Genomic DNA, 13,049 nt, shown 5'->3' with positions numbered 1-13,049 from the left:
TATGAGAAGACAGCGCAAGTTTAAAGATTGGAGCTCTCCCTCAAGGGCATCCTGGGCTACACTGAAGACCAGGTTGTCTCCTGCGACTTTAACAGTGACACCCACTCCTCCACCTTCGATGCTGGGGCTGGCATTGCCCTCAATGACCACTTTGTCAAGCTCATTTCCTGGTATGACAATGAATTTGGCTACAGCAACAGGGTAGTTGACCTTGTGGTTCATATGGTCTCCAAAGAGTAAGAGCCCCCTGAACCACCAGCCCCAGCGACAGGAAGAGAGACCCTCAGCTGCTGAGGAGTCCTTGCCCCAAATCGATCCCCCAACACACTGAGAATCTCTTGATCTTGTTTCCATCCTAGACCCCCTGAAGAGGGGAGGGGATTAGGGAGCACTGCCTTGATTGATGCACCATCAATAAAGTTCACTCTACCCCCCCCCCCCCCGCAAAAAAATAAAGATTGGAGCTCTCAGTCCAAGGCTAGTTAGTGGGCAGTGGGAACAGAGCTCAGAGGCGGCTTACCTGGCGCCTTGTACTTTTGGAAGGTGTCATTGATGAGTGGGAAGAAAAGCACAATAGGGGCATCAGGTTCCTGGGAGTTCTCCATCAGGCAGCATTCCTTGAGATGATTATTCCCCTCCTCTTGCAAGTTATATTCGGGGAAGGGGATATTCTGCACTGAGCAGTACTCACAGGTTTGTTTCATTGGCTAGAATATCATAGGAGGACATGTTTGAGTATTAGCAGGGGTGGGGGTGTATAAGAAACACAGATCTGAGATCCAGCTTCCTAATTTCCACAGTTAGCAACTGCTTGGCCTATTTGTGCTATTTTTAGAACAAAGTCAGGTCAGGACTAAGGGCCTGAGGCAGTAGGACTGGTGTGTGTCCAACTGCAAGTTCCTTCTCCATGCAAAATGGACAGAAGCCCTTTTGATGAAGCTTCACCCAAACCCGGACCTGGGGAGATGTGGGGAGCTGAGAGTGACAGGAGCTGAGCCACGGACAGCTGGGGCTGGCAGGCTCCTGGGGTACCTGCCTGGGCTTGGGAAGTGACAAAGTGTCACAGGGCTGCAAAGGACTCTGAGAGGGTATCTTTATAAACATAATGTAACAGAAGGAGCGGTGGACTTAGAGGGTCCAAATCCCCTTAGTCTGCTCCCTGCTTCATGCTCTCTAGCTGTGTGACCTTAAGCAAGCCGTTTACCCTCTCTGTGCCCCAGTCTCCTCAGCTACAACATGGGAATAACTGCAGTTGTGCCATCTACCTCAAAGAGCTGGCTGCTATAAGGATCCATGAGATCACGTGTACCAAAGGACGCTGTCACCCACTCATTTACAAACGTAGGTCATTATCGCTGTCATCCTATCATCTGTCTACACTTTTACTGGCTTCAGGATTGGATTGTATTAAAGTAGACCAGAAATCAGCTTCTTTTCCTTAAAAGGCCAAAACATTTCAAAAGTAAATTAAAAAAAACCTTTGGTCCTGGTTCTGTTCTTTAGTATAATTACATGAAGGGTCTTATTCCTTGGGAGAGGGGGACAGTCTGACTATTTTGGAATTGGACATTACAAGCTCTTGGAGTGATATGAAACTTTAGAATTGACTGGGCTCTATTAGGGTTATTATTTCTTTTTTTAAAGACCCATTTTTTGCAGCTGAAGAATTGCCAAATATGGTAAACATTCAGAATCAAGAATTGGAATTAGCTCAGCAAGTCTTCCCAACCCCCCAGGCCCCACGGCATGTGAAGACCAGCTGGCTGCCCCCTGAGGTTTGGATGGCTCCCCTCCTCCTGGCATGCATTGTTGCTTGAGTTTCTCTGATGCTAAATATTGGAGCCTGTAGGGGGCGCATGTGCTCCCATTTCCCAGTTTATGGTACTCATTCAGTGGCCTGTCTCAGAAGAGGAGAGCCTTTTACTACCACACTTGCCTTTGTCTGGGACCCGGCACTATAATTGAGGTGAATGATGAGGTCGGCTTTTCTCTCCTCCCTGAGGAGGGGTGGGTAGCTGGAGTTGATGAAGAATGCGGTGTCCAGCAGACACAAGTGGTTCATGGACTGTGTCAGCTGGTTCGGGAAGCTGTCAAGCACAGTGTCTGAAATCCAAGGCTTGCAGTTACCATCATACCCTGGCGCCCTGATCTCAGCAGGTGGTCAGAGGTACCTGGCAAGGATGGAGCGCCCTGCCCAGAGCTCACTCACCTCACCCTGGACCTCCAGCCCCCAACTTCTGTCCAGGATACCCACGTGAGTCAGTGCCCCTTCTGGGTGGGCTGATAAAGAAGCGTACTGTCTTGGGGTTTTAACAAGGCTTTTAAGGAATATGCTCAGAAAACCCACTTCGACTCAGCCACAGGACTTGTGGGGTAAAAAAAGGGACGTAAGATTATCCTATAAACTTGTACAAACTTGGGACCCAGAGCCAGTTGCCCTTGCCGCCCAGACAGTGAGGACAAGAGTTATTAGGCCAGGCCCAAGCAGCCATTTGCAGGCTGTGGCCAGATAAAATACCAAAGGTAGTACAAAATCAACCTCAGAGCCTTAACATGGTGGGGAGGGGGCGCTGAGTGGAAGCTGCAAGACCAAAGTCTAAGGCTTGGCTCTGCTACTTCCCACTTGGGCGATCTTGAGCTGGGCCATCCCTCCCCAACTCAAGGTGGCACCATTCACACGAAAAGGTGCCCCCAGGGCACAACTGCAGAAAGTTAGGGCCCATATTTCCTCATCTGTAAAATGGGCCAACTTCTACCTGTCAAGATTTTTGTACAGATTTTGAATAGAGTTGTTGTACAGATTTGATGAATTAAATATGTATACTGCTCTGCCCACTGTTCCAGGCTTCACCCAGGAATATACCATGGGGGGAGTCTGCCACACTATTTCCATTGCAGCCTCGATATCTACTTTTTCTTCCTCCAAACAGAGGCAGGCCTCAAGTAGCAGCCAGGTAGGGGTACCTTTCCACTTGGAGAACTGGCCATTCTGGAGGTAGTCGGTGTGCAGCTGCAGCCCCAACAGGAAGTTGTGGAACTCAGACGCAAAGGATCGATAGGTGAGGACGTTGCGGAATGTATTGGACAGCCACGACGCTGGGGTCACCACAGAGGTGTCCAGGGCATTGGCATCACATTTGGGGATTTCAGGAAGGAGCGGTTCATCTTCTGCGGGGAAGACGGGGGTGGAGAGCAGGTCACAAGAGTTGGGGTCCCAGACCGCTCAGGGGGAGCCCTGTACGGTAGCCCAGCACCCAGGGGTGAGATTTGTCATCCACATCTTCCTAGCCTAGCTCTCAATGCCCTGGCATTGGAGCTGGAGCACCCATGAGAGAGACATAGAACAGGGCCTAGTGGGGGCAGGGAGGTGACAAGTAAGGACAGATCCCAGAGAGGATGGTCTAGATGAGCAGCCTTTAACTGTGCTCATAGATCCCTACAACTCTTCCGCTCTCCTGGGCACTGCACAGCTCTTCCAAGCTTACTACACAGTGGATCCACTCCCCAGACCACCTAGAGCTGGCCCCTGGGGGCTTGTGGCTGGGCCTCGCACATGTGTCTTCACCTACAATCAGCCTGTCCCCCAGGCAGGGAAGACCCTCTAGCGCTAGCTGCCTTCCATGTTTGTGGGCCACAGAGATGGTACTAAAACCCACGGCAGGTGGACTAGTCCTCGGTGTGTGATCCGCCACTCTCCATTCCCGCCCCCCGCTGTCACCCGGCCAGGAGGGAAAGCCAGAGTGTCACCCACCGATGTCTTGCACTTTCTCCCTTGTCCACCTGTGGAAAAACTCTTCTGAGGATCGGACAAAATTCCAGACATCAAGCAGGTTCACAGAGAAGATGCTGCTCCATAAACCTAGGGACAGGGTGAGCTCTGAGCATCTCTGTCCAAGAGCCCCCAGACCCACCCAAACACTGACTGGTTCTGCTTTGGCCTTGCCTCCCTCTCCACATCAGGCTGCTCAGAGGGTAGGGTAGACTTTGATATCCCTCTTCCCACGGGTGTAGCTCAACCCAGATGACTGATAATCCCAGCTCTTAGCTCTTCTCCACCCTCTTCTCAGAGCTGGGAGAGGATGTGAAGGCACATAAAGCACAGCCCCAGCAGAGACCTAATTCTGACAGGAGCAGGCTTCAAGTTCAAGTCCAAATGCCCACTCTTGTATCAGTGAATACAATAGTTTAGGACAGTGCCTGGCACATGACGAGCACTTGATAAGTGTAATGCTATCTCTTATTATCATGACTTTAAAATGCAACACATTAATAATAATACCCATGAAAACTTTCATGTATGTTGACCCTTTCGGATCCTCATAAGATAGGTTTTACTCTGAAGTTCAATTTACAAATGAGAAAAATGAGGCTCAGAGAGTTCAAGCCAAAGTCACTTCTCTTAAATGCAGATCTCTGAACCATGTGCTCAATAGCATAGGTGCTTAGAGGAAGGAGAGGCCACCATGGGCTGGGGGCTTCTGGGCAGGCTTCACAAAAGATACGGGGCTTGATTTGGACTTCTGGGCCCAGGTGGATTGGGATAAATGGAAAAGAGGGGTCTGGAGACAAATAGTTTAAATAAGAGCATAACTGTGGTGAGGGTGTAAAAGTGGGTCTGTTTTCTGAGGTTGCCCTTTGGTAGGTGAAGTTCAGACTCTGAAGGGGAGAACTAAATGAGAGGACATTGCAGACAGGCCCCCGCACACCGTGCTCCTGGCTCTGGAGGACCAGGGGGCACAGGGTTGGGAGCTGGGCCAGGCTTCTCAGTGACTCTGTCTTCACCCTGTGGTCCCCTCTGGCGTCTTGGAGGAGATAGTCTGGCCCCTGGAAGCAGGCAGGTTACTGCCCAGAGCCAGAGCAGAAAAGGGTAGGAGTTCCAAGAAGCTTGCATCTTAGCCTGCCATTCCCAGCCTCACATGGGACAATTCCTGGGGCAGTAGATTTAGCCTCCCTGTCATTCTCTAACTCAAAGGCAGGGGCCTGCCCAACATGGTGCAGGGTTCCCAGGGAACTCTCCCAGCCAGGAGTCACCTAGCATGTAGCACATCCGAGACTCTGGGATCCTCCGCATCAGCCGTCCCATGAAGAACTCAGAGCCGAAGAGCTCGGTGGGGACGAAGGCCCCATACTTCTGCAGGCCCACCTCGTACGGGGAAAACTCGCACCACTCTGCACAAGCAGCAGGACAGGGTGTAGAGTCAGTCTCAGGTAGTACAGCCACACCCTCCCTCCTGGCGGTCGGAAACTGAGCCCCGCTTTGGGAAGACCCAGTGAGGCCGCAGTTCCCCCGCAGGACACATGGGGGCGCCATGTCTAGCTTCTGAGGGCAAGACAACCTGCATGGCTCATTTACTCCTTAAAACCAGATAAATAGGGACAAAAACTGCCCCCCAAAGTAGAGCAAAGTAGGTCTCTAGAGTCACTCCCTCTGGGCAGCTTAAGAAATATCTAGGATCCTTTCCCTCATGGCCTTTATTTCCCCCTTTCCCATCAAACGGCCACCCTGAGAAGCCAGGCAACCCTGCTTCTGTTCCCACTCCCCCACTATCCATGACCCAGGGCAGCAAAGTCGATTTCTTCAGCTGTCAGGAGCACCTTTTGATGTGGCAAAGGTGTGGGGCCCTGGGTGTGCTGGGTGCAGATTGTCTTTGCCTGCTGAAAAAGGACTCTCTTGTGAATTGCTAGTCGTCAGTGTTACCTCTGAAATCCTGGTTGCTTACATCATCCTTCACATTGATGGTGAGGTAGATGGGCAGGGGGTTCTGGCCCTGGCTCAAAGCAGCGCGCTGCTCTGACAGTTTGCATTCATTTCTCTGTGGGGAAACAAAATGGTTAAGGAAAACAAGCAGACAGGCAGCCCCAGGGCAGTGCTGAATAAGGGCAGGCTAGACCTCCTGAGCCCGCCAGGCTGCTGTGTAGTGCCCGGCTGATGGCTGTTAAACCTGCTCTTAAAATGAACTGGTAGAAGGTACACTCATCCTTGGACTATTCACCACCCCCGACATGAGGATGGGGAGGGGAGGGGGGCAGGGAGTGGGCCGGATCTGTGGTTTAGGGCTGTCCCTCAAAGTCCCAGGGGGTTCTCCCCATGTCTTGGGAATCAGAGAATGAAGAGGCAGGGGTGGGAGAGGCAACCGCTGCCCCTCTTCATCTCCATCGTCTTCCACCCACTCAAACTGGAGCAGCTCTGTTTCTCTTATCTGCTTTGCATGTTGCAGAAAATGTATTTGGGAGGGGGAAAGCTTCTTCTCTCCTTTTTCCCTCCCTCCCATCCCCTCCCTCCCTTCCGCCCTCCCTCCTTTCCTTCCTTTTTCTTTCTTTTAGCAAAAGGCTTACAAACTTGGGCCCCAGATAGCAGCCAAGTTCCCTTTAAGTTCCCAGAGAACTGGGCTGTGTACTCAGAGTGGGAGCCCTGCAGGTCAGCTGTGGTCACAGGCCACCCTCCAAAGTGAACCAGCCAGTGTACAAAGGCCAATCGAGGTCTTAGAGGCCAGGTGCTGATCCCAGGCCAAGCAGCTGCCTACCGGGCGACTGTCCATGATTACCCAAGCATGTGAAGGCCACATAACCTGTGTGGGATGGTAAACACATGTGGGCCAAACAACTCTTGGGGCTCCCTTGAAAGACAAACAGGATGCCTGTCCTGGAAGCATAGGAAGTTGCAGACTCATGGCAGAGCCAGTCCACACTCATTGTCAAGGGGACCCAAGGGAAAGGAGCTCTGACTTTTGGCCAGAGTGGAAGAGCAGAGGACTCCTAATGTTAATCCTAGACTTACTTTCCTGGTAACCCTGGCCCCTCCCCACACCGGACCCCAGAGGCAATGCTCAGACTTCTGATGTGGAAGCCCTGGTGCTTTTCTCCTCATCACATGGGACACTAACTCTTATTAGAAATACCAAGTAGCACTTGCTGATGTAATTCCCATTTAAGGAATAGTACAGGACAAGATCAGAATTTAAACCCCATCCTGCCCGAATCCAAAGCCAGAACCTTCAGTCTCCGCCTGCCCTGCTTCATCATGAGGACAGGTTAGACGGTGGGTTATCAAAGGGGGCAGATTGGGGTGGGATCCATTAAAAGCTGTGAGTGCCTCATGTCTGAATCTGCATGATCTAGCATCATTCCTGGAATGCAGGAGGTACTTAATTTGTTGAAAGATTGAATGAAGGAATGAATGCATGTTGAAGATGTGGTTTGGGCCATCCTTGGTTGCTCAAATTGTCTGGGTTTTCTGGAAGAGAAGACCTACTAGAAAATAGTTTGCTGTCCCTCCTTTTTCTGGAAAATTCTAATTTGAAATCAGAACTGCTTAGACACCTTTGGGAATGGGGCAGAGAGCCACAGGCCTGAACAGAAGTTCTGCTTTGGGGCCAAATAGCAACCAAAGTTGGTCATCCCTGGAGCCCGTGAAGCCTGAAGGATCCAGGCGTTAGCTGGGCTCCCCTGGATATCCAGGGCCACAGCATCCCACGGGGTCCTACTCCTCCAGCATGTCCCAAATGGCACTCACAACAGCTGGGTCTCAACACAGCGTGGCCCATATTGCTCAGGTCATTGAATCTCAGAGCAGGAAGGAACCTCGTTGGGCCCATCCTCTCTGTGTGATGACTTTGAGAAGGAGCCCTGATGACCTCTAACTACCGAGAGTGTTATTGAGTGAGGGTCCCAGCTGCCAAGCTCTGAAGTCCATGCTGTTTGTGCTGAGGCCACACTTCCCATGGGCGGCTCCTAGCCCATGACTGAGTGGGGCAGGCCCATCCTGGGGTGTCGGGTGCTTCCCTGATGGCCAACTGGGCTGGAGGACTCTCAAAGGCCTTGCTGAACCTTCCAGACCACACACAGAAGTTTAAGATGCTTCCACCCAGCCTTTCTCCCCCCCTCTCCTCCACTAGGGGTCAGACTTGCATCACAGTCTGAGGACTCCCAGCCTTTTCCAGCTCCCCGCCACCCCATTTCTTCTCTTAGGTGTCTTGATATGGCTCTCAGAGGACAGGCTAGCTTTCTGCAGGGTTGCACCTAAGCCACCCCCAGCAAGTGGGCCTCAGTCATACTCTAAAGGGATGTGGGAAGACAGTCCCACGACCTTTCTCCTTCACACATTCGGGCACCTCACACCTTCTACAGTGCAAGGACCCACCTGCAGATCTGACCTACTCCCTCCTGCTGCGATCTAAGTCCTGACACCCGCATGAGGAAGGGGTGGACAGCAGGCAGGTCAGGGTGTGGTCCAGGGGCAGCCGGGTACCTACCTCATCCCCCAGACAGGCCTCGATCAGCAGGCCCCAGAAGTCTGTAAAGGTGACCTTATAGCCGTCCTTGCTGCGCTGCTGGAGCTCCTCCCGGTATCTGAGGAGCTGGTCTGGGAACAGGGCGGGCATCTTGTCCTTGACCACATGCCTCCGGGCCTCGAGGATGGCAGCCTCCAGGTTTTTGGAAGACCAGTCAGGGTCACTGTACAAGGTAGCCATGGTCCTAGAGAAAGACAAGCATGGCGGGTAGAGCTGAGTCCGCTCTGGTCAACCCCAGATCTCAGCAGGAGAGAAAGTGGGCAGCTCATGGAAAACCCTAGCCTGCCGGGAGAGGAGCCTGGAGGAAAGGGGGTGAATGTTATTACTCATAGTCACAATTGCTACCACTTGATTGCCTGTTGCGTGCCAGGTATTATAGCATGTTGCTTAAGAGTGAGGATTCTGGATCCAGATCTTCCTGTGTTCAAATCCAGATTCTACCACTCACTAGCTACGTCATCTGGGGCAAGTTACTTAACCACTCTTCACTTCAGTTTCCCCATCTGTGGAAAGGGGAGAGTTACGATAATTGTACCTTTTATCTCACAGAGTTATTGTGAAGATGACATCAGTTAATGCAATGCAGCATGGTTAGAGTACTACCTGGCACAAAGTAGCTGCTGGGCTGAGGAGTGGTGGAGCCATCGTTTGGACCCAGGCTTGGCCGATTCTACATCCTGGACTGTTTCCACTCTGCCACAGCAATTCCCGTGGTTATCATGCTGGCTAAATGTTTGTTTCCCCTTCTTCACTTACATGTGGGCAGTGGGGAGGAGGACACCAAAGAATGGCATCCCCTTGGCCCTGGGTCTCTGTCCCTATATGACTCTTCTGGGCCTGGACCCAGCTTTCTGTCTGTCAGGACAGCACGTGGGACCCCACCCACAGTGGGCCCTGCCTGCAGCTCTACAGCTGTCTGCACAGTAGCCTCTTCCTTTATAGGGCTTGTTTCTGGTCAGGGAAGGTGGTGGTTGGTCAGGAGATTTCTTCAACAAAAAGCACCTTGATCTCCATAAGTTTCACTTGGTTACTTTTATACTTTAAAAAAATTTTCAAAACTATTACAAACAATTGGTTTGAAAAGAATCCTTCCCAGTTCTTTCCTAGGCCCGGTATCCTCTGCCATAGAAGGAGGTTATCTTCTTTACTTACTACTCATGGGCAGCCATTTGACAGGGAGCTGAAAAACCTGGGCCTTGGATTCTCACAGCCTGGGTTCAAATACCAGCGATACCACTCACTAGCTGAGTGGCCCTGGGCAATCCCTTTGTTTCTCCAGCTATAAAATGAGCAAACTGACCATCTCCCTCATAGTTTTCTTATGAAAAATAAATGAAATGGTCCATCAGAAACATTCACCCAAGTGCTTGGTACAGAGGCAACACTGCTAATTGCCAGCTATGCCTTCTATGTCCCACCTGGGCGGAGACTCAGGGCCCCTGACGCCCCCGGAGCCCTTAATCTTCCTCGGGTGCTTTGCATCCGCTCACCCAAATGAAAGACACCCTGAGTGCCTCCAGGATGGGGGCGCGGCTTGGGACCTGGAGGGCACAGAGGCCCACCAGCCCCAGACAGAACGAGACACAGGTCTGGCTGAGAGAGAGGCTTCAGGTGGTCAGAGGGCCCCGGCCACCCTGGACCAGCCCTGCAGTATAACTTTGGGGGCCCCTTTCACCATAAAAACATTAGCAATTTTCTTTTATTCCTGTTGTATAATGACAAATACAGCACTACTCTTTACTAAAATATTTTCTTCAACCTAAAAGTTCATTTTTTTTTCCTTCTGATCTGAAAAGAAAACATTTCTGGGGGGTCCTACAAGGACCGTGGGACCTAGGCACTGCGGCTCCTGTGGAGCCGCTGAGCTCATGCTGGTCTCACCTCAGGGAGCCAAGTTCTCACTCTCCTTGCTCATCAGCAGACTGAGGAGGTGGGAGACTGCAGGGCAGAGGGGGTGGGCGGGCATGGGTGGTGAGCTGGACTGTGGGCAGCCAGGGCCTCTGGGCCAGCTCCACCTATCCTAGGAGACTTGGCACCTCCCCACGCTAGGAGAGACTGCGTCTCCCCAGCAGGATGGGACCGGTGGGACCAGGAGTGCACTCATAGTTGGCCACCATGCTCCCGAGTCCCTGCGCAGCCCCAGGGAAACAGTAATGTCAGTAATGACCAATATGTATGATGTGTACAGCATTTCTCATGTATCCAGCACAGGGAGAGCCTCTCCATCAGCCTCATGAGATCAGTACTATTATTACCCCCGTTATCGAGGCTCAGAGAAGTTGAGCCGCATGCCCAAGCTCTCACAGCTGTAAGTGGTGGGGCTGCCCAGGATTCATGAGTCATTCTAACAAGGGGTGAAGGGAACTTTACCAGAGACTCCAGGCCCATCCTTTTGCCATTTGCTCTGGGCTCCACCAGAGAGTGGCCCCCTGTCCCTTACCAGGTGGCCCCTGACAGGCCTGTAATGTAGCTGGCACAGTTCAGGAGGTTCAGCTTCTGCAGCCCCAGCAGGTGGCCATACATGGCGGTCATGGATCTTGTTCCACCCCCGGTGGCCATGATGGCTATGAGCGGTACCTGGGAGTACAGAGAGGCAATGCTGTGTGGAGAAGCCTTGGGGAGACAGATGGGAGCTGAGAAGGAGGAGGGAGAGCTGGCTACGCAGAGCAGAGAGTGGGGCACCGAGTGACCTTCGCTCCAAGCCCAATAGCTAGTGTCAGTAAAGGGCTCTGAAGCCTTACACTGACCGGCTTGGTAAATCAGGAACTCGTGGCTGGGAAAGTTCTTAGCACTGTTAGTCTAGCCCTCAGTTAACGCATGATGAAACGGAGGTGCAAGGGGCTGGGTGTCTTGCTTAATAACCCAGCTTACATACAGTTCCTTAAAGGCTGCAAGCTGATTATTGTCTAGAAAGGGATTTGATGTCAGGGCACCAGGCATGGTGCATGGTCTGCACCCAGTGAACACCCTATGTGTAAGAGCAGGGAGAAGTGAATTCCCGAAGGGGGAAGAGGCAGGGTTGTCACCTCTGACTTGACATGGGTTTACTATGTGTTCCCTTGGTTTGTTAGGGAGGAGGGGGCTCTTTGCCAAGACTCACTCTGTTTTCATTTGGCTAACACTCTGGCACAAGCCCTCCTCAGGCATGAGGCGTCCATCCACACCTATGGTCAGCCTTGGCCGCAGGCTGCTTTGAGGGCTGACCTACTGCAGGGGAATGTGGGCTCAGTAAACACTGGGAGGTGACAGAGGCTCTAACAAAGACACCACTGTCTGCTCCATGGGAAGAAGCTGGCCATGCAAGTGGAAGCTGCTTTTCTTCAGCTGCCGCCTGCTGTTCTTTCTGGGTGTGTTTATATGTGTGCATACATTGGGGGAAGGGAAAGTTGAAGGATGAAGGGCCCAGGGTCCTCTGGGTGGAGGTATGCAGTATGAGAGGAGCTAGAGATTCACACGTTTTCCTGGCTGGCAGAGGAGGCCGTTTTGTCACCTCAGGATCTCTTAGTGCTCCTTCCTTTCTCTCTCTACTCTGCTCTCCCCTCCCCTGGGGAACACGGTGGAATCATACCCAACACAGCCCTTACCTGAAACCTTAGCACTAAGAGCAACCAGGAAAGGCAGCGCTGAGGCTGGCCTGGGCAGGGAAGGGCTGGGGCAGACGTCAGGGTGTAGTGTTGGCAGGACAAGTTCCGAGCAGACCCTGAGATCGGGCCGGCCGACCTCTGTGCACCCACCTCGTCCATCTGCAAGTCCTCCTCCAGCTGCAACACCCGCTTCAGCGCCTCGGCCACCACCACCTTCCGCTTCTGCAGGAACTCTAGCTCTTCCGGGCACAAACTGTAGCCCAACCGCACGTCTAGCGTCTGGGGGCTGTGGGGACAGAGGACCTTGGCTGAGCAGGCCTATAGACTCCACTTCTATGGAGAATATGTGGCTTTAGGGTCTCTGCTTTCTCATCTGTAAAAGGGGTCTAATCATGCTTAGCTTCCAGCACTGTCTTTAGGACTTAATGAGATAACAAATGTAAAGTCCCCAAAACCTTAGCTGGTGCACTGTAAGCAGGTCCTCAACAAAATTAGGGGCTCATTGAACCATCTGCCTCCTCAGCGAGATCTGCAAAATCCAGGAAGTCACCTTTTGTCGACTGAGGGCAGATATGGCTGACAAGGGGCACTGAGATCCTTCTGGCATTCTCTCAGGACAAGGCTCTATAGTAAGGGCTTTTCTGAGATGGATAAACACGGCCCTGTTCTTATGGAGCTCACGTTCTTCCTTAAGCTCTCCCTGCTCCAGGAATAATCATCATCCTGTGTGTTTGTGCAGTTGACAAAAACCCGTCACCTCCCTGATCTCACCGTGTCATCTGCCAGGTCTGCAAGGCAGGTAGGGCAGGAGCTGCTGCAGCACGGCCAGCACTTGCCTGTTTTGTATCACATCCCTGCCCTGAACAAGTCCAGGCTCCCAGCCTGGCATCCAAGACCCTACGTGATCCAGCTACTTCCTGGAAGGGCTCCCCAGCTCTCAAAGCTCAGAAGCACTTTTGGTTCTGAGCCTTTGCACAGGTCCTTGCCTTCTCTGGAAGCTTCCTCTCCCTGACCTCCTACATCCCTTGCATCCTCCAAGGCCCAGTCCCTTAGTGACTCCAGGTGAATGGACCTTGACAGTTTTCAACCTGAGTCTTAGTTAATGACCTGAGTCACGAACAAGGTCACACCTCCTTGATGGCAGGGCCTGGGAGCTCTTCCATCATATTTTTGC

The 13,049-nt window shown here is 52.2% G+C and overlaps 1 protein-coding gene across 1 annotated transcript in view; it reads right to left on the bottom strand.

Annotated features, from left to right (window-relative positions):
- The window catches only part of PLA2G4E (phospholipase A2 group IVE), a 33,108-nt gene that overhangs the window by 764 nt on the left and 19,295 nt on the right, over positions 1-13,049 (bottom strand). Inside the window, exons 11-19 of the mRNA XM_054565116.1 lie at positions 12,026-12,161; positions 10,732-10,868; positions 8,253-8,475; positions 5,699-5,813; positions 5,032-5,169; positions 3,752-3,859; positions 2,965-3,168; positions 1,937-2,103; positions 521-707 (exon numbers count right to left, since the gene is read on the bottom strand). Of these exons, the coding sequence (XP_054421091.1) occupies positions 521-707; positions 1,937-2,103; positions 2,965-3,168; positions 3,752-3,859; positions 5,032-5,169; positions 5,699-5,813; positions 8,253-8,475; positions 10,732-10,868; positions 12,026-12,161 (1,415 nt within the window). The remainder of the gene's footprint in view (positions 1-520; positions 708-1,936; positions 2,104-2,964; positions 3,169-3,751; positions 3,860-5,031; positions 5,170-5,698; positions 5,814-8,252; positions 8,476-10,731; positions 10,869-12,025; positions 12,162-13,049) is intronic.

This window comes from Pteronotus mesoamericanus, unplaced genomic scaffold (genome assembly GCF_021234165.1).
Source record: "Pteronotus mesoamericanus isolate MK-2021 breed Mesoamerican mustached bat unplaced genomic scaffold, CSHL_Meso_final contig_164, whole genome shotgun sequence".
Lineage (NCBI taxonomy): Eukaryota > Metazoa > Chordata > Mammalia > Chiroptera > Mormoopidae > Pteronotus > Pteronotus mesoamericanus.
This window is presented reverse-complemented; position numbering and strand designations above follow the sequence as displayed.